The sequence below is a fragment of the Diplotaxodon limnothrissa genome, linkage group LG4 (genome assembly GCF_057381915.1).
Source record: "Diplotaxodon limnothrissa isolate DT_005_m linkage group LG4, D_limnothrissa_male_GT1.1, whole genome shotgun sequence".
NCBI lineage: Eukaryota > Metazoa > Chordata > Actinopteri > Cichliformes > Cichlidae > Diplotaxodon > Diplotaxodon limnothrissa.
Window position 1 is genome coordinate 2,396,826 of NC_140599.1, and position 20,758 is coordinate 2,417,583.

At 58.8% G+C, this 20,758-nt stretch overlaps 1 protein-coding gene across 1 annotated transcript in view; it reads right to left on the reverse strand.

The window, feature by feature from the left end:
- Positions 1-2,597: 2,597 nt before the first annotated feature.
- The window catches only part of LOC146633005 (uncharacterized), a 55,535-nt gene continuing 37,374 nt past the window's right edge, over positions 2,598-20,758 (reverse strand). The window contains exon 9 of the mRNA XM_085352893.1: positions 2,598-2,921. Coding sequence (XP_085209019.1) covers positions 2,598-2,921 — 324 coding nt within the window. The remainder of the gene's footprint in view (positions 2,922-20,758) is intronic.

Here is a 20,758-nt window from a genome sequence, read left to right on the forward strand (position 1 = left end):
GGGATAAACATAATCAACATTATCAACATTTTACTGCGTGTTATTTCATCATCTTATCGATTCAAATGCTCCATTTGCATGTGGTTTGGCACATTTACATTTGTCTAGAACTCCACTCTGTCTCTAAAGGTTTGAAGACTTTTCCATGTTTGGGGTCAACTTTTGAGAATTTGGAGCAGGAATAAGTGAAAGTTATGGTGTTATCACACCCTTTTGGGGCTTACCTTTCCCAGTTTTGAGTCCAATTCCTCCCTATTCTTTGCAAGTACCCCCTGTTGGTGGCGAGAAACTGTTGGTGTGGTCAAGTGGGTGCTGTAAAAACAAAAGCTCAGAACAGAACAGTCATCAGTCATGTACTTTATACAAAATTAACATATATTGAATTTCCTATTGATCCTCTGAGTGCAATGGTACATTTTAATTTAAATTTCTCAAAGCTAAGAACAATAATTTTTCTTTATTTGGCTCCTATTTTATGCAGCACCACCTCATGTCGCATGCCCCTGTCGGCTATGTCTCTACTTTTTCTAAATTATTGACTATTTCAATGAAAGGACCTAAAAGACGGGGACCAGTGTTTATCATTACATATCTCCATTTTGAGTGTGACAAGTCTATCATTCCCCTGTTATTCTTTTTTTTTTTTTTTTTTAACCTCTATAAACGTTAATTGACTCTTTACAGTGGCCCGCAATGATTAATAATAAGATGTTCAGTCATGAGTGAAATCAAAGCTTTTCTTCACTTTAGCATTTAACATTCCCAACGATATAAATGATATAATTAATTAAAACACAGTTATTCAAACACAATGTTTCTTAATGCAAACATCAGTAACTCCAAATTTGGCAACTTAAGGGTTAAGTCTGCAATTCACACTCCTGTGAAGTTACAGCCTCCCCCCTTCGTCTCTATCATCCTTCTGTTCTTTGCCAAACAAAACAAAGCAAGACAAAACATCCACCCTTCTTTTACAGGCTGGGTGAATTGTTTGTGGACGTTTTTACTAACTCTAAAGTCAGTATCGTTTTTGTCTCAGTATCAGGTCAGTTAAAACTTTTAGTCGTCAGTCCATCACAGTCCATCACAGTCCATCACATGCATACTTTCACACACATTCATACCAGTTGTTGCTGATAATCGAGTCTCACGCGCAACTTATTCAAGCCTCCATCACCAGCAAGATGACGTCATCATTTTAAAGGAAAACACTTCCTTGTTTTTGGACTGGATTGACTCGCTGCAATCCTTTTAGGGTCAGGACTTCTCATGTGGTTCAATGTCCCATATAAGTGAATTTCTCCCAAACCCATTATAATCATGGAGAAAACACTTTGCGACTGCTTTCAAAAAGAATATTTTATAGCGCTTTAAAGTTCAATCTCTCAGGCCTCGATTAAAGAGCTGATATGTTAAATCAGGAGCTCACAAAATACCAAAACATCACCACCGGTGGACCACACCTCTCAGATGTTTTTCTTTCAGTGCACTGTAACAAGAACAAAAACAAACGTAACCAATAAACTACTCATGTAGTAACAAATACTGGGGCTCATTGCAAAACACGTCCAAGCATAAAACCATCTTTCTCTCTCTTAGAGAAAGAAAACAATCCAAACCTCACTGATAAAATCAACCTAGTGTCAAGCAAAACCCAAAAATCAACCAAAAGTTCACCAGAAAGTTTTTCTCCCTCGCGGGACAATACTGTGTAGGAGCACAGATACCGTAACTCCTTTTTGCAGTGACAAAAACATGTCAGACTTACTCGATTCAATAGAGGACATGGGCTGCACACAAATGTTTTGCTTCGGTAGAAACTTAAACAACTGAGTTAAATCAACACAACCTTCTCATATTCAGTAAACTTGTGCCTTTTGTGTTCATAACACTATTGAAATATGTTCAGATAGAGTCAGTTGGACTCTTGGAATATTGTAATCCTTCACAATTCTGTTATTTTATTTCAACACCATTCAACAACTTTTATCCAAATACTACTTGGTCACTTAAATACTACATGTGGTCTTCACATTGCATGTGGTTCAACAAAGTCTAGATCCTGGTTACCATAAAAATTGAAGGGGTCTACAACAACTACTATCCTCCTATCTTTATCCTGGTTACAGCAGGGCTGGGAAACAACCCTGAAGTGATAGGTTATCAGATAGAAACAAATAACCATTTACACTTACATTCATGTATAATTAAGCCATAAACAGACATCACGCACAGACATTGTTTTCATAACATAACCGCCTTAGACCTTGTCCCCCAAATCTACACAAACGCACTCTGGGTGACATGAAATGCATTTAACCAATAAACAATCAATGGCTTCTTGTTGTTGTAACAGATTCTGTATTCGCATGTTTGTGTGCAGCATTTGTTAGTGAAGCATTCTTCATTGCATCAGCGTGTGTGTATGCGTCATTTCTCATTCAATCAATGAGTGCATATGTGCTCATGTGTGTGTTTCTCTTCGTTCTGAGTCAGTGCATGTAGATGTGTGTGTTTGTGTTCATCACTTTCCTGTTCTGGTGTTCTGGGTAAACCGCAGCCTGAAGCGTGCCCTGGGATCCTGCCCCTCCTCCATCTCAGTCTGTTTGCATCCATTGATGCTGCTGCTCAAAGTTCTGTCCATACTGGTTCTGGCCCCAATTAAGGCAGTCCATTTCTCCAGTATCCTGCATCTTTTCCTCGTTCCGCTCCTCCTTAACTTGACCCTTTTGCTTCTGTAGCTCCTTCAGGGCTGGCTTCATGCTGCTGGCGTTTTTTCCGTCAGATTTGGTGACCTCCTGTTCCAGCGAGCTCCGGCCTGATTTCAAGTCCTGTGTCTGGGACTCCAAGCCTGACTGATGGGTTCGATTGTCAGCCAGCTCCTCCTGAGCCATGCTCAGTTTCTGCTCCGATGCCTTGAACTCCCACCGAGGGCAGAAACCTCAGAGTCTTTTCCGTACACGTCAGATTGAAGTCCATTGATGTTTTCCTTGCTTTGCTCCACGGCCTTTTGCGGCTCTGCTTTTCGGCTCTTCTCAGAGGTCAGCTCCTGGCCGAGCCCCGACACCTGTGCCTTCAGCTCATTTTCCTCTCGTGCTTTTGTCCATTCTGAGGTGCCTTCTGACCTCAGTTACTCCTTTTGTCTCTGGCACGCCCTTTTTGTTGCCCGATTATCCGTGTTGGTCTGTCACTGTCCTGCACAGTTTTAATGCAGAGTTGTTAAGGTCAGCGTTCCTTTGCTCGGCCTCATTTTTCATCTGGGCTCAGTGGGCATCTTGTCACAGCTCTGTCAGCTGAAGCTGTCTTTTTCCAAGTGGCAGGAGTGTGAAGAGTGTGTGAGAGGGGTGTGTCCGATCAGCCACAATGCTGGTGGCTTTGCGAATGCCTCGTTTTCCAAATTCAGGTTTTTATTTGTCACGTACACGGCCATACACAGTACGATATGCAGTTTAGACAACTGCTTGTGACCATATCGCCTGCGGGAAGAAGCTCCTCCTCAGTGTCTCTGTGTTGGTCTTCCGGGAGCAGAATCGCTTTCCTGACCTCAACAGAGAGAACAGTCTGTTGTTGGGATGGCTGAGGTCCTTCACGATCTTCCTGGCCTTGGTCCAGCACCGCCTGTTGTAGATTGAGTGCAGATGAGGGTGCTCAGAGCGGATGGTGGGCTCAGCTGATTGCACAACCCTCTGTAGAGCTCGTCTGTCCGGCCTGGTGCTGTTCCCGAACCAGACAGTAATGCAGCTGCTCAGGATGCTCTCAATAGTTCCTCTATAGAAGGTGGTCAGAATCGGTGGTGGGAGCCGGGCCTTTCTCAGTCCTCTCAGAAAGAAGAGACGCTGACGGAAATCTCCCCGTGTAGTGAAACGGGCCTTGGATTTAACGTTCTGGGTTTTTTCTTCTTTTCTTCTTTCTTTCACACGCCTGGTGGGCGGTGCCACCCGATCACAAGGGCTGGCAAGGCTTTCGGAGCCTGGGGAGCGGACACCCGCACAAAGGGTGGCCAGGCGGCCCGGTCCGGGTTTTTTCTTCTTTTCTTCTTTCTTTCACACGCCTGGTGGGCGGTGCCACCCGATCACAAGGGCTGGCAAGGCTTTCGGAGCCTGGGGAGCGGACACCCGCACAAAGGGTGGCCAGGCGGCCCGGTCCGGGTTTTTTCTTCTTTTCTTCTTTCTTTCACACGCCTGGTGGGCGGTGCCACCCGATCACAAGGGCTGGCAAGGCTTTCGGAGCCTGGGGAGCGGACACCCGCACAAAGGGTGGCCAGGCGGCCCGGTCCGGGTTTTTTCTTCTTTTCTTCTTTCTTTCACACGCCTGGTGGGCGGTGCCACCCGATCACAAGGGCTGGCAAGGCTTTCGGAGCCTGGGGAGCGGACACCCGCACAAAGGGTGGCCAGGCGGCCCGGTCCGGGTTTTTTCTTCTTTTCTTCTTTCTTTCACACGCCTGGTGGGCGGTGCCACCCGATCACAAGGGCTGGCAAGGCTTTCGGAGCCTGGGGAGCGGACACCCGCAGAAAGGGTGGCCAGGCGGCCCGGTCCGGGTTTTTTCTTCTTTTCTTCTTTCTTTCACACGCCTGGTGGGCGGTGCCACCCGATCACAAGGGCTGGCAAGGCTTTCGGAGCCTGGGGAGCGGACACCCGCACAAAGGGTGGCCAGGCGGCCCGGTCCGGGTTTTTTCTTCTTTTCTTCTTTCTTTCACACGCCTGGTGGGCGGTGCCACCCGATCACAAGGGCTGGCAAGGCTTTCGGAGCCTGGGGAGCGGACACCCGCACAAAGGGTGGCCAGGCGGCCCGGTCCGGGTTTTTTCTTCTTTTCTTCTTTCTTTCACACGCCTGGTGGGCGGTGCCACCCGATCACAAGGGCTGGCAAGGCTTTCGGAGCCTGGGGAGCGGACACCCGCACAAAGGGTGGCCAGGCGGCCCGGTCCGGGTTTTTTCTTCTTTTCTTCTTTCTTTCACACGCCTGGTGGGCGGTGCCACCCGATCACAAGGGCTGGCAAGGCTTTCGGAGCCTGGGGAGCGGACACCCGCACAAAGGGTGGCCAGGCGGCCCGGTCCGGGTTTTTTCTTCTTTTCTTCTTTCTTTCACACGCCTGGTGGGCGGTGCCACCCGATCACAAGGGCTGGCAAGGCTTTCGGAGCCTGGGGAGCGGACACCCGCACAAAGGGTGGCCAGGCGGCCCGGTCCGGGTTTTTTCTTCTTTTCTTCTTTCTTTCACACGCCTGGTGGGCGGTGCCACCCGATCACAAGGGCTGGCAAGGCTTTCGGAGCCTGGGGAGCGGACACCCGCACAAAGGGTGGCCAGGCGGCCCGGTCCGGGTTTTTTCTTCTTTTCTTCTTTCTTTCACACGCCTGGTGGGCGGTGCCACCCGATCACAAGGGCTGGCAAGGCTTTCGGAGCCTGGGGAGCGGACACCCGCACAAAGGGTGGCCAGGCGGCCCGGTCCGGGTTTTTTCTTCTTTTCTTCTTTCTTTCACACGCCTGGTGGGCGGTGCCACCCGATCACAAGGGCTGGCAAGGCTTTCGGAGCCTGGGGAGCGGACACCCGCACAAAGGGTGGCCAGGCGGCCCGGTCCGGGTTTTTTCTTCTTTTCTTCTTTCTTTCACACGCCTGGTGGGCGGTGCCACCCGATCACAAGGGCTGGCAAGGCTTTCGGAGCCTGGGGAGCGGACACCCGCACAAAGGGTGGCCAGGCGGCCCGGTCCGGGTTTTTTCTTCTTTTCTTCTTTCTTTCACACGCCTGGTGGGCGGTGCCACCCGATCACAAGGGCTGGCAAGGCTTTCGGAGCCTGGGGAGCGGACACCCGCACAAAGGGTGGCCAGGCGGCCCGGTCCGGGTTTTTTCTTCTTTTCTTCTTTCTTTCACACGCCTGGTGGGCGGTGCCACCCGATCACAAGGGCTGGCAAGGCTTTCGGAGCCTGGGGAGCGGACACCCGCACAAAGGGTGGCCAGGCGGCCCGGTCCGGGTTTTTTCTTCTTTTCTTCTTTCTTTCACACGCCTGGTGGGCGGTGCCACCCGATCACAAGGGCTGGCAAGGCTTTCGGAGCCTGGGGAGCGGACACCCGCACAAAGGGTGGCCAGGCGGCCCGGTCCGGGTTTTTTCTTCTTTTCTTCTTTCTTTCACACGCCTGGTGGGCGGTGCCACCCGATCACAAGGGCTGGCAAGGCTTTCGGAGCCTGGGGAGCGGACACCCGCACAAAGGGTGGCCAGGCGGCCCGGTCCGGGTTTTTTCTTCTTTTCTTCTTTCTTTCACACGCCTGGTGGGCGGTGCCACCCGATCACAAGGGCTGGCAAGGCTTTCGGAGCCTGGGGAGCGGACACCCGCACAAAGGGTGGCCAGGCGGCCCGGTCCGGGTTTTTTCTTCTTTTCTTCTTTCTTTCACACGCCTGGTGGGCGGTGCCACCCGATCACAAGGGCTGGCAAGGCTTTCGGAGCCTGGGGAGCGGACACCCGCACAAAGGGTGGCCAGGCGGCCCGGTCCGGGTTTTTTCTTCTTTTCTTCTTTCTTTCACACGCCTGGTGGGCGGTGCCACCCGATCACAAGGGCTGGCAAGGCTTTCGGAGCCTGGGGAGCGGACACCCGCACAAAGGGTGGCCAGGCGGCCCGGTCCGGGTTTTTTCTTCTTTTCTTCTTTCTTCCACACGCCTGGTGGGCGGTGCCACCCGATCACAAGGGCTGGCAAGGCTTTCGGAGCCTGGGGAGCGGACACCCGCACAAAGGGTGGCCAGGCGGCCCGGTCCGGGTTTTTTCTTCTTTTCTTCTTTCTTTCACACGCCTGGTGGGCGGTGCCACCCGATCACAAGGGCTGGCAAGGCTTTCGGAGCCTGGGGAGCGGACACCCGCACAAAGGGTGGCCAGGCGGCCCGGTCCGGGTTTTTTCTTCTTTTCTTCTTTCTTCCACACGCCTGGTGGGCGGTGCCACCCGATCACAAGGGCTGGCAAGGCTTTCGGAGCCTGGGGAGCGGACACCCGCACAAAGGGTGGCCAGGCGGCCCGGTCCGGGTTTTTTCTTCTTTTCTTCTTTCTTTCACACGCCTGGTGGGCGGTGCCACCCGATCACAAGGGCTGGCAAGGCTTTCGGAGCCTGGGGAGCGGACACCCGCACAAAGGGTGGCCAGGCGGCCCGGTCCGGGTTTTTTCTTCTTTTCTTCTTTCTTCCACACGCCTGGTGGGCGGTGCCACCCGATCACAAGGGCTGGCAAGGCTTTCGGAGCCTGGGGAGCGGACACCCGCACAAAGGGTGGCCAGGCGGCCCGGTCCGGGTTTTTTCTTCTTTTCTTCTTTCTTTCACACGCCTGGTGGGCGGTGCCACCCGATCACAAGGGCTGGCAAGGCTTTCGGAGCCTGGGGAGCGGACACCCGCACAAAGGGTGGCCAGGCGGCCCGGTCCGGGTTTTTTCTTCTTTTCTTCTTTCTTCCACACGCCTGGTGGGCGGTGCCACCCGATCACAAGGGCTGGCAAGGCTTTCGGAGCCTGGGGAGCGGACACCCGCACAAAGGGTGGCCAGGCGGCCCGGTCCGGGTTTTTTCTTCTTTTCTTCTTTCTTTCACACGCCTGGTGGGCGGTGCCACCCGATCACAAGGGCTGGCAAGGCTTTCGGAGCCTGGGGAGCGGACACCCGCACAAAGGGTGGCCAGGCGGCCCGGTCCGGGTTTTTTCTTCTTTTCTTCTTTCTTTCACACGCCTGGTGGGCGGTGCCACCCGATCACAAGGGCTGGCAAGGCTTTCGGAGCCTGGGGAGCGGACACCCGCACAAAGGGTGGCCAGGCGGCCCGGTCCGGGTTTTTTCTTCTTTTCTTCTTTCTTCCACACGCCTGGTGGGCGGTGCCACCCGATCACAAGGGCTGGCAAGGCTTTCGGAGCCTGGGGAGCGGACACCCGCACAAAGGGTGGCCAGGCGGCCCGGTCCGGGTTTTTTCTTCTTTTCTTCTTTCTTTCACACGCCTGGTGGGCGGTGCCACCCGATCACAAGGGCTGGCAAGGCTTTCGGAGCCTGGGGAGCGGACACCCGCACAAAGGGTGGCCAGGCGGCCCGGTCCGGGTTTTTTCTTCTTTTCTTCTTTCTTCCACACGCCTGGTGGGCGGTGCCACCCGATCACAAGGGCTGGCAAGGCTTTCGGAGCCTGGGGAGCGGACACCCGCACAAAGGGTGGCCAGGCGGCCCGGTCCGGGTTTTTTCTTCTTTTCTTCTTTCTTTCACACGCCTGGTGGGCGGTGCCACCCGATCACAAGGGCTGGCAAGGCTTTCGGAGCCTGGGGAGCGGACACCCGCACAAAGGGTGGCCAGGCGGCCCGGTCCGGGTTTTTTCTTCTTTTCTTCTTTCTTCCACACGCCTGGTGGGCGGTGCCACCCGATCACAAGGGCTGGCAAGGCTTTCGGAGCCTGGGGAGCGGACACCCGCACAAAGGGTGGCCAGGCGGCCCGGTCCGGGTTTTTTCTTCTTTTCTTCTTTCTTCCACACGCCTGGTGGGCGGTGCCACCCGATCACAAGGGCTGGCAAGGCTTTCGGAGCCTGGGGAGCGGACACCCGCACAAAGGGTGGCCAGGCGGCCCGGTCCGGGTTTTTTCTTCTTTTCTTCTTTCTTCCACACGCCTGGTGGGCGGTGCCACCCGATCACAAGGGCTGGCAAGGCTTTCGGAGCCTGGGGAGCGGACACCCGCACAAAGGGTGGCCAGGCGGCCCGGTCCGGGTTTTTTCTTCTTTTCTTCTTTCTTTCACACGCCTGGTGGGCGGTGCCACCCGATCACAAGGGCTGGCAAGGCTTTCGGAGCCTGGGGAGCGGACACCCGCACAAAGGGTGGCCAGGCGGCCCGGTCCGGGTTTTTTCTTCTTTTCTTCTTTCTTTCACACGCCTGGTGGGCGGTGCCACCCGATCACAAGGGCTGGCAAGGCTTTCGGAGCCTGGGGAGCGGACACCCGCACAAAGGGTGGCCAGGCGGCCCGGTCCGGGTTTTTTCTTCTTTTCTTCTTTCTTCCACACGCCTGGTGGGCGGTGCCACCCGATCACAAGGGCTGGCAAGGCTTTCGGAGCCTGGGGAGCGGACACCCGCACAAAGGGTGGCCAGGCGGCCCGGTCCGGGTTTTTTCTTCTTTTCTTCTTTCTTTCACACGCCTGGTGGGCGGTGCCACCCGATCACAAGGGCTGGCAAGGCTTTCGGAGCCTGGGGAGCGGACACCCGCACAAAGGGTGGCCAGGCGGCCCGGTCCGGGTTTTTTCTTCTTTTCTTCTTTCTTTCACACGCCTGGTGGGCGGTGCCACCCGATCACAAGGGCTGGCAAGGCTTTCGGAGCCTGGGGAGCGGACACCCGCACAAAGGGTGGCCAGGCGGCCCGGTCCGGGTTTTTTCTTCTTTTCTTCTTTCTTTCACACGCCTGGTGGGCGGTGCCACCCGATCACAAGGGCTGGCAAGGCTTTCGGAGCCTGGGGAGCGGACACCCGCACAAAGGGTGGCCAGGCGGCCCGGTCCGGGTTTTTTCTTCTTTTCTTCTTTCTTCCACACGCCTGGTGGGCGGTGCCACCCGATCACAAGGGCTGGCAAGGCTTTCGGAGCCTGGGGAGCGGACACCCGCACAAAGGGTGGCCAGGCGGCCCGGTCCGGGTTTTTTCTTCTTTTCTTCTTTCTTTCACACGCCTGGTGGGCGGTGCCACCCGATCACAAGGGCTGGCAAGGCTTTCGGAGCCTGGGGAGCGGACACCCGCACAAAGGGTGGCCAGGCGGCCCGGTCCGGGTTTTTTCTTCTTTTCTTCTTTCTTTCACACGCCTGGTGGGCGGTGCCACCCGATCACAAGGGCTGGCAAGGCTTTCGGAGCCTGGGGAGCGGACACCCGCACAAAGGGTGGCCAGGCGGCCCGGTCCGGGTTTTTTCTTCTTTTCTTCTTTCTTTCACACGCCTGGTGGGCGGTGCCACCCGATCACAAGGGCTGGCAAGGCTTTCGGAGCCTGGGGAGCGGACACACGCACAAAGGGTGGCCAGGCGGCCCGGTCCGGGTTTTTTCTTCTTTTCTTCTTTCTTTCACACGCCTGGTGGGCGGTGCCACCCGATCACAAGGGCTGGCAAGGCTTTCGGAGCCTGGGGAGCGGACACCCGCACAAAGGGTGGCCAGGCGGCCCGGTCCGGGTTTTTTCTTCTTTTCTTCTTTCTTCCACACGCCTGGTGGGCGGTGCCACCCGATCACAAGGGCTGGCAAGGCTTTCGGAGCCTGGGGAGCGGACACCCGCACAAAGGGTGGCCAGGCGGCCCGGTCCGGGTTTTTTCTTCTTTTCTTCTTTCTTTCACACGCCTGGTGGGCGGTGCCACCCGATCACAAGGGCTGGCAAGGCTTTCGGAGCCTGGGGAGCGGACACCCGCACAAAGGGTGGCCAGGCGGCCCGGTCCGGGTTTTTTCTTCTTTTCTTCTTTCTTTCACACGCCTGGTGGGCGGTGCCACCCGATCACAAGGGCTGGCAAGGCTTTCGGAGCCTGGGGAGCGGACACCCGCACAAAGGGTGGCCAGGCGGCCCGGTCCGGGTTTTTTCTTCTTTTCTTCTTTCTTCCACACGCCTGGTGGGCGGTGCCACCCGATCACAAGGGCTGGCAAGGCTTTCGGAGCCTGGGGAGCGGACACCCGCACAAAGGGTGGCCAGGCGGCCCGGTCCGGGTTTTTTCTTCTTTTCTTCTTTCTTTCACACGCCTGGTGGGCGGTGCCACCCGATCACAAGGGCTGGCAAGGCTTTCGGAGCCTGGGGAGCGGACACCCGCACAAAGGGTGGCCAGGCGGCCCGGTCCGGGTTTTTTCTTCTTTTCTTCTTTCTTTCACACGCCTGGTGGGCGGTGCCACCCGATCACAAGGGCTGGCAAGGCTTTCGGAGCCTGGGGAGCGGACACCCGCACAAAGGGTGGCCAGGCGGCCCGGTCCGGGTTTTTTCTTCTTTTCTTCTTTCTTTCACACGCCTGGTGGGCGGTGCCACCCGATCACAAGGGCTGGCAAGGCTTTCGGAGCCTGGGGAGCGGACACCCGCACAAAGGGTGGCCAGGCGGCCCGGTCCGGGTTTTTTCTTCTTTTCTTCTTTCTTTCACATGCCTGGTGGGCGGTGCCACCCGATCACAAGGGCTGGCAAGGCTTTCGGAGCCTGGGGAGCGGACACCCGCACAAAGGGTGGCCAGGCGGCCCGGTCCGGGTTTTTTCTTCTTTTCTTCTTTCTTCCACACGCCTGGTGGGCGGTGCCACCCGATCACAAGGGCTGGCAAGGCTTTCGGAGCCTGGGGAGCGGACACCCGCACAAAGGGTGGCCAGGCGGCCCGGTCCGGGTTTTTTCTTCTTTTCTTCTTTCTTTCACACGCCTGGTGGGCGGTGCCACCCGATCACAAGGGCTGGCAAGGCTTTCGGAGCCTGGGGAGCGGACACCCGCACAAAGGGTGGCCAGGCGGCCCGGTCCGGGTTTTTTCTTCTTTTCTTCTTTCTTTCACACGCCTGGTGGGCGGTGCCACCCGATCACAAGGGCTGGCAAGGCTTTCGGAGCCTGGGGAGCGGACACCCGCACAAAGGGTGGCCAGGCGGCCCGGTCCGGGTTTTTTCTTCTTTTCTTCTTTCTTTCACACGCCTGGTGGGCGGTGCCACCCGATCACAAGGGCTGGCAAGGCTTTCGGAGCCTGGGGAGCGGACACCCGCACAAAGGGTGGCCAGGCGGCCCGGTCCGGGTTTTTTCTTCTTTTCTTCTTTCTTCCACACGCCTGGTGGGCGGTGCCACCCGATCACAAGGGCTGGCAAGGCTTTCGGAGCCTGGGGAGCGGACACCCGCACAAAGGGTGGCCAGGCGGCCCGGTCCGGGTTTTTTCTTCTTTTCTTCTTTCTTTCACACGCCTGGTGGGCGGTGCCACCCGATCACAAGGGCTGGCAAGGCTTTCGGAGCCTGGGGAGCGGACACCCGCACAAAGGGTGGCCAGGCGGCCCGGTCCGGGTTTTTTCTTCTTTTCTTCTTTCTTTCACACGCCTGGTGGGCGGTGCCACCCGATCACAAGGGCTGGCAAGGCTTTCGGAGCCTGGGGAGCGGACACCCGCACAAAGGGTGGCCAGGCGGCCCGGTCCGGGTTTTTTCTTCTTTTCTTCTTTCTTCCACACGCCTGGTGGGCGGTGCCACCCGATCACAAGGGCTGGCAAGGCTTTCGGAGCCTGGGGAGCGGACACCCGCACAAAGGGTGGCCAGGCGGCCCGGTCCGGGTTTTTTCTTCTTTTCTTCTTTCTTCCACACGCCTGGTGGGCGGTGCCACCCGATCACAAGGGCTGGCAAGGCTTTCGGAGCCTGGGGAGCGGACACCCGCACAAAGGGTGGCCAGGCGGCCCGGTCCGGGTTTTTTCTTCTTTTCTTCTTTCTTTCACACGCCTGGTGGGCGGTGCCACCCGATCACAAGGGCTGGCAAGGCTTTCGGAGCCTGGGGAGCGGACACCCGCACAAAGGGTGGCCAGGCGGCCCGGTCCGGGTTTTTTCTTCTTTTCTTCTTTCTTTCACACGCCTGGTGGGCGGTGCCACCCGATCACAAGGGCTGGCAAGGCTTTCGGAGCCTGGGGAGCGGACACCCGCACAAAGGGTGGCCAGGCGGCCCGGTCCGGGTTTTTTCTTCTTTTCTTCTTTCTTTCACACGCCTGGTGGGCGGTGCCACCCGATCACAAGGGCTGGCAAGGCTTTCGGAGCCTGGGGAGCGGACACCCGCACAAAGGGTGGCCAGGCGGCCCGGTCCGGGTTTTTTCTTCTTTTCTTCTTTCTTCCACACGCCTGGTGGGCGGTGCCACCCGATCACAAGGGCTGGCAAGGCTTTCGGAGCCTGGGGAGCGGACACCCGCACAAAGGGTGGCCAGGCGGCCCGGTCCGGGTTTTTTCTTCTTTTCTTCTTTCTTTCACACGCCTGGTGGGCGGTGCCACCCGATCACAAGGGCTGGCAAGGCTTTCGGAGCCTGGGGAGCGGACACCCGCACAAAGGGTGGCCAGGCGGCCCGGTCCGGGTTTTTTCTTCTTTTCTTCTTTCTTTCACACGCCTGGTGGGCGGTGCCACCCGATCACAAGGGCTGGCAAGGCTTTCGGAGCCTGGGGAGCGGACACCCGCACAAAGGGTGGCCAGGCGGCCCGGTCCGGGTTTTTTCTTCTTTTCTTCTTTCTTTCACACGCCTGGTGGGCGGTGCCACCCGATCACAAGGGCTGGCAAGGCTTTCGGAGCCTGGGGAGCGGACACCCGCACAAAGGGTGGCCAGGCGGCCCGGTCCGGGTTTTTTCTTCTTTTCTTCTTTCTTTCACACGCCTGGTGGGCGGTGCCACCCGATCACAAGGGCTGGCAAGGCTTTCGGAGCCTGGGGAGCGGACACCCGCACAAAGGGTGGCCAGGCGGCCCGGTCCGGGTTTTTTCTTCTTTTCTTCTTTCTTTCACACGCCTGGTGGGCGGTGCCACCCGATCACAAGGGCTGGCAAGGCTTTCGGAGCCTGGGGAGCGGACACCCGCACAAAGGGTGGCCAGGCGGCCCGGTCCGGGTTTTTTCTTCTTTTCTTCTTTCTTTCACACGCCTGGTGGGCGGTGCCACCCGATCACAAGGGCTGGCAAGGCTTTCGGAGCCTGGGGAGCGGACACCCGCACAAAGGGTGGCCAGGCGGCCCGGCCGGGTTTTTTCTTCTTTTCTTCTTTCTTTCACACGCCTGGTGGGCGGTGCCACCCGATCACAAGGGCTGGCAAGGCTTTCGGAGCCTGGGGAGCGGACACCCGCACAAAGGGTGGCCAGGCGGCCCGGTCCGGGTTTTTTCTTCTTTTCTTCTTTCTTTCACACGCCTGGTGGGCGGTGCCACCCGATCACAAGGGCTGGCAAGGCTTTCGGAGCCTGGGGAGCGGACACCCGCACAAAGGGTGGCCAGGCGGCCCGGTCCGGGTTTTTTCTTCTTTTCTTCTTTCTTCCACACGCCTGGTGGGCGGTGCCACCCGATCACAAGGGCTGGCAAGGCTTTCGGAGCCTGGGGAGCGGACACCCGCACAAAGGGTGGCCAGGCGGCCCGGTCCGGGTTTTTTCTTCTTTTCTTCTTTCTTTCACACGCCTGGTGGGCGGTGCCACCCGATCACAAGGGCTGGCAAGGCTTTCGGAGCCTGGGGAGCGGACACCCGCACAAAGGGTGGCCAGGCGGCCCGGTCCGGGTTTTTTCTTCTTTTCTTCTTTCTTTCACACGCCTGGTGGGCGGTGCCACCCGATCACAAGGGCTGGCAAGGCTTTCGGAGCCTGGGGAGCGGACACCCGCACAAAGGGTGGCCAGGCGGCCCGGTCCGGGTTTTTTCTTCTTTTCTTCTTTCTTCCACACGCCTGGTGGGCGGTGCCACCCGATCACAAGGGCTGGCAAGGCTTTCGGAGCCTGGGGAGCGGACACCCGCACAAAGGGTGGCCAGGCGGCCCGGTCCGGGTTTTTTCTTCTTTTCTTCTTTCTTTCACACGCCTGGTGGGCGGTGCCACCCGATCACAAGGGCTGGCAAGGCTTTCGGAGCCTGGGGAGCGGACACCCGCACAAAGGGTGGCCAGGCGGCCCGGTCCGGGTTTTTTCTTCTTTTCTTCTTTCTTTCACACGCCTGGTGGGCGGTGCCACCCGATCACAAGGGCTGGCAAGGCTTTCGGAGCCTGGGGAGCGGACACCCGCACAAAGGGTGGCCAGGCGGCCCGGTCCGGGTTTTTTCTTCTTTTCTTCTTTCTTTCACACGCCTGGTGGGCGGTGCCACCCGATCACAAGGGCTGGCAAGGCTTTCGGAGCCTGGGGAGCGGACACCCGCACAAAGGGTGGCCAGGCGGCCCGGTCCGGGTTTTTTCTTCTTTTCTTCTTTCTTCCACACGCCTGGTGGGCGGTGCCACCCGATCACAAGGGCTGGCAAGGCTTTCGGAGCCTGGGGAGCGGACACCCGCACAAAGGGTGGCCAGGCGGCCCGGTCCGGGTTTTTTCTTCTTTTCTTCTTTCTTTCACACGCCTGGTGGGCGGTGCCACCCGATCACAAGGGCTGGCAAGGCTTTCGGAGCCTGGGGAGCGGACACCCGCACAAAGGGTGGCCAGGCGGCCCGGTCCGGGTTTTTTCTTCTTTTCTTCTTTCTTTCACACGCCTGGTGGGCGGTGCCACCCGATCACAAGGGCTGGCAAGGCTTTCGGAGCCTGGGGAGCGGACACCCGCACAAAGGGTGGCCAGGCGGCCCGGTCCGGGTTTTTTCTTCTTTTCTTCTTTCTTCCACACGCCTGGTGGGCGGTGCCACCCGATCACAAGGGCTGGCAAGGCTTTCGGAGCCTGGGGAGCGGACACCCGCACAAAGGGTGGCCAGGCGGCCCGGTCCGGGTTTTTTCTTCTTTTCTTCTTTCTTCCACACGCCTGGTGGGCGGTGCCACCCGATCACAAGGGCTGGCAAGGCTTTCGGAGCCTGGGGAGCGGACACCCGCACAAAGGGTGGCCAGGCGGCCCGGTCCGGGTTTTTTCTTCTTTTCTTCTTTCTTTCACACGCCTGGTGGGCGGTGCCACCCGATCACAAGGGCTGGCAAGGCTTTCGGAGCCTGGGGAGCGGACACCCGCACAAAGGGTGGCCAGGCGGCCCGGTCCGGGTTTTTTCTTCTTTTCTTCTTTCTTTCACACGCCTGGTGGGCGGTGCCACCCGATCACAAGGGCTGGCAAGGCTTTCGGAGCCTGGGGAGCGGACACCCGCACAAAGGGTGGCCAGGCGGCCCGGTCCGGGTTTTTTCTTCTTTTCTTCTTTCTTTCACACGCCTGGTGGGCGGTGCCACCCGATCACAAGGGCTGGCAAGGCTTTCGGAGCCTGGGGAGCGGACACCCGCACAAAGGGTGGCCAGGCGGCCCGGTCCGGGTTTTTTCTTCTTTTCTTCTTTCTTCCACACGCCTGGTGGGCGGTGCCACCCGATCACAAGGGCTGGCAAGGCTTTCGGAGCCTGGGGAGCGGACACCCGCACAAAGGGTGGCCAGGCGGCCCGGTCCGGGTTTTTTCTTCTTTTCTTCTTTCTTTCACACGCCTGGTGGGCGGTGCCACCCGATCACAAGGGCTGGCAAGGCTTTCGGAGCCTGGGGAGCGGACACCCGCACAAAGGGTGGCCAGGCGGCCCGGTCCGGGTTTTTTCTTCTTTTCTTCTTTCTTTCACACGCCTGGTGGGCGGTGCCACCCGATCACAAGGGCTGGCAAGGCTTTCGGAGCCTGGGGAGCGGACACCCGCACAAAGGGTGGCCAGGCGGCCCGGTCCGGGTTTTTTCTTCTTTTCTTCTTTCTTTCACACGCCTGGTGGGCGGTGCCACCCGATCACAAGGGCTGGCAAGGCTTTCGGAGCCTGGGGAGCGGACACCCGCACAAAGGGTGGCCAGGCGGCCCGGTCCGGGTTTTTTCTTCTTTTCTTCTTTCTTTCACACGCCTGGTGGGCGGTGCCACCCGATCACAAGGGCTGGCAAGGCTTTCGGAGCCTGGGGAGCGGACACCCGCACAAAGGGTGGCCAGGCGGCCCGGTCCGGGTTTTTTCTTCTTTTCTTCTTTCTTTCACACGCCTGGTGGGCGGTGCCACCCGATCACAAGGGCTGGCAAGGCTTTCGGAGCCTGGGGAGCGGACACCCGCACAAAGGGTGGCCAGGCGGCCCGGTCCGGGTTTTTTCTTCTTTTCTTCTTTCTTTCACACGCCTGGTGGGCGGTGCCACCCGATCACAAGGGCTGGCAAGGCTTTCGGAGCCTGGGGAGCGGACACCCGCACAAAGGGTGGCCAGGCGGCCCGGCCGGGTTTTTTCTTCTTTTCTTCTTTCTTTCACACGCCTGGTGGGCGGTGCCACCCGATCACAAGGGCTGGCAAGGCTTTCGGAGCCTGGGGAGCGGACACCCGCACAAAGGGTGGCCAGGCGGCCCGGTCCGGGTTTTTTCTTCTTTTCTTCTTTCTTTCACACGCCTGGTGGGCGGTGCCACCCGATCACAAGGGCTGGCAAGGCTTTCGGAGCCTGGGGAGCGGACACCCGCACAAAGGGTGGCCAGGCGGCCCGGTCCGGGTTTTTTCTTCTTTTCTTCTTTCTTTCACACGCCTGGTGGGCGGTGCCACCCGATCACAAGGGCTGGCAAGGCTTTCGGAGCCTGGGGAGCGGACACCCGCACAAAGGGTGGCCAGGCGGCCCGGTCCGGGTTTTTTCTTCTTTTCTTCTTTCTTTCACACGCCTGGTGGGCGGTGCCACCCGATCACAAGGGCTGGCAAGGCTTTCGGAGCCTGGGGAGCGGACACCCGCACAAAGGGTGGCCAGGCGGCCCGGTCCGGGTTTTTTCTTCTTTTCTTCTTTCTTTCACACGCCTGGTGGGCGGTGCCACCCGATCACAAGGGCTGGCAAGGCTTTCGGAGCCTGGGGAGCGGACACCCGCACAAAGGGTGGCCAGGCGGCCCGGTCCGGGTTTTTTCTTCTTTTCTTCTTTCTTTCACACGCCTGGTGGGCAGTGCCACCCGATCACAAGGGCTGGCAAGGCTTTCGGAGCCTGGGGAGCGGACACCCGCACAAAGGGTGGCCAGGCGGCCCGGTCCGGGTTTTTTCTTCTTTTCTTCTTTCTTCCACACGCCTGGTGGGCGGTGCCACCCGATCACAAGGGCTGGCAAGGCTTTCGGAGCCTGGGGAGCGGACACCCGCACAAAGGGTGGCCAGGCGGCCCGGTCCGGGTTTTTTCTTCTTTTCTTCTTTCTTTCACACGCCTGGTGGGCGGTGCCACCCGATCACAAGGGCTGGCAAGGCTTTCGGAGCCTGGGGAGCGGACACCCGCACAAAGGGTGGCCAGGCGGCCCGGCCGGGTTTTTTCTTCTTTTCTTCTTTCTTTCACACGCCTGGTGGGCGGTGCCACCCGATCACAAGGGCTGGCAAGGCTTTCGGAGCCTGGGGAGCGGACACCCGCACAAAGGGTGGCCAGGCGGCCCGGTCCGGGTTTTTTCTTCTTTTCTTCTTTCTTTCACACGCCTGGTGGGCGGTGCCACCCGATCACAAGGGCTGGCAAGGCTTTCGGAGCCTGGGGAGCGGACACCCGCACAAAGGGTGGCCAGGCGGCCCGGTCCGGGTTTTTTCTTCTTTTCTTCTTTCTTTCACACGCCTGGTGGGCGGTGCCACCCGATCACAAGGGCTGGCAAGGCTTTCGGAGCCTGGGGAGCGGACACCCGCACAAAGGGTGGCCAGGCGGCCCGGTCCGGGTTTTTTCTTCTTTTCTTCTTTCTTTCACACGCCTGGTGGGCGGTGCCACCCGATCACAAGGGCTGGCAAGGCTTTCGGAGCCTGGGGAGCGGACACCCGCACAAAGGGTGGCCAGGCGGCCCGGTCCGGGTTTTTTCTTCTTTTCTTCTTTCTTTCACACGCCTGGTGGGCGGTGCCACCCGATCACAAGGGCTGGCAAGGCTTTCGGAGCCTGGGGAGCGGACACCCGCACAAAGGGTGGCCAGGCGGCCCGGTCCGGGTTTTTTCTTCTTTTCTTCTTTCTTTCACACGCCTGGTGGGCAGTGCCACCCGATCACAAGGGCTGGCAAGGCTTTCGGAGCCTGGGGAGCGGACACCCGCACAAAGGGTGGCCAGGCGGCCCGGTCCGGGTTTTTTCTTCTTTTCTTCTTTCTTCCACACGCCTGGTGGGCGGTGCCACCCGATCACAAGGGCTGGCAAGGCTTTCGGAGCCTGGGGAGCGGACACCCGCACAAAGGGTGGCCAGGCGGCCCGGTCCGGGTTTTTTCTTCTTTTCTTCTTTCTTTCACACGCCTGGTGGGCGGTGCCACCCGATCACAAGGGCTGGCAAGGCTTTCGGAGCCTGGGGAGCGGACACCCGCACAAAGGGTGGCCAGGCGGCCCGGTCCGGGTTTTTTCTTCTTTTCTTCTTTCTTCCACACGCCTGGTGGGCGGTGCCACCCGATCACAAGGGCTGGCAAGGCTTTCGGAGCCTGGGGAGCGGACACCCGCACAAAGGGTGGCCAGGCGGCCCGGTCCGGGTTTTTTCTTCTTTTCTTCTTTCTTTCACACGCCTGGTGGGCGGTGCCACCCGATCACAAGGGCTGGCAAGGCTTTCGGAGCCTGGGGAGCGGACACCCGCACAAAGGGTGGCCAGGCGGCCCGGTCCGGGTTTTTTCTTCTTTTCTTCTTTCTTCCACACGCCTGGTGGGCGGTGCCACCCGATCACAAGGGCTGGCAAGGCTTTCGGAGCCTGGGGAGCGGACACCCGCACAAAGGGTGGCCAGGCGGCCCGGTCCGGGTTTTTTCTTCTTTTCTTCTTTCTTCCACACGCCTGGTGGGCGGTGCCACCCGATCACAAGGGCTGGCAAGGCTTTCGGAGCCTGGGGAGCGGACACCCGCACAAAGGGTGGCCAGGCGGCCCGGTCCGGGTTTTTTCTTCTTTTCTTCTTTCTTTCACACGCCTGGTGGGCGGTGCCACCCGATCACAAGGGCTGGCAAGGCTTTCGGAGCCTGGGGAGCGGACACCCGCACAAAGGGTGGCCAGGCGGCCCGGTCCGGGTTTTTTCTTCTTTTCTTCTTTCTTCCACACGCCTGGTGGGCGGTGCCACCCGATCACAAGGGCTGGCAAGGCTTTCGGAGCCTGGGGAGCGGACACCCGCACAAAGGGTGGCCAGGCGGCCCGGTCCGGGTTTTTTCTTCTTTTCTTCTTTCTTTCACACGCCTGGTGGGCGGTGCCACCCGATCACAAGGGCTGGCAAGGCTTTCGGAGCCTGGGGAGCGGACACCCGCACAAAGGGTGGCCAGGCGGCCCGGTCCGGGTTTTTTCTTCTTTTCTTCTTTCTTTCACACGCCTGGTGGGCGGTGCCACCCGATCACAAGGGCTGGCAAGGCTTTCGGAGCCTGGGGAGCGGACACCCGCACAAAGGGTGGCCAGGCGGCCCGGTCCGGGTTTTTTCTTCTTTTCTTCTTTCTTTCACACGCCTGGTGGGCGGTGCCACCCGATCACAAGGGCTGGCAAGGCTTTCGGAGCCTGGGGAGCGGACACCCGCACAAAGGGTGGCCAGGCGGCCCGGTCCGGGTTTTTTCTTCTTTTCTTCTTTCTTTCACACGCCTGGTGGGCGGTGCCACCCGATCACAAGGGCTGGCAAGGCTTTCGGAGCCTGGGGAGCGGACACCCGCACAAAGGGTGGCCAGGCGGCCCGGTCCGGGTTTTTTCTTCTTTTCTTCTTTCTTTCACACGCCTGGTGGGCGGTGCCACCCGATCACAAGGGCTGGCAAGGCTTTCGGAGCCTGGGGAGCGGACACCCGCACAAAGGGTGGCCAGGCGGCCCGGTCCGGGTTTTTTCTTCTTTTCTTCTTTCTTTCACACGCCTGGTGGGCGGTGCCACCCGATCACAAGGGCTGGCAAGGTTTTCGGAGCCTGGGGAGCGGACACCCGCACAAAGGGTGGCCAGGCGGCCCGGTCCGGGTTTTTTCTTCTTTTCTTCTTTCTTTCACACGCCTGGTGGGCGGTGCCACCCGATCACAAGGGCTGGCAAGGCTTTCGGAGCCTGGGGAGCGGACACCCGCACAAAGGGTGGCCAGGCGGCCCGGTCCGGGTTTTTTCTTCTTTTCTTCTTTCTTTCACACGCCTGGTGGGCGGTGCCACCCGATCACAAGGGCTGGCAAGGCTTTCGGAGCCTGGGGAGCGGACACCCGCACAAAGGGTGGCCAGGCGGCCCGGTCCGGGTTTTTTCTTCTTTTCTTCTTTCTTCCACACGCCTGGTGGGCGGTGCCACCCGATCACAAGGGCTGGCAAGGCTTTCGGAGCCTGGGGAGCGGACACCCGCAC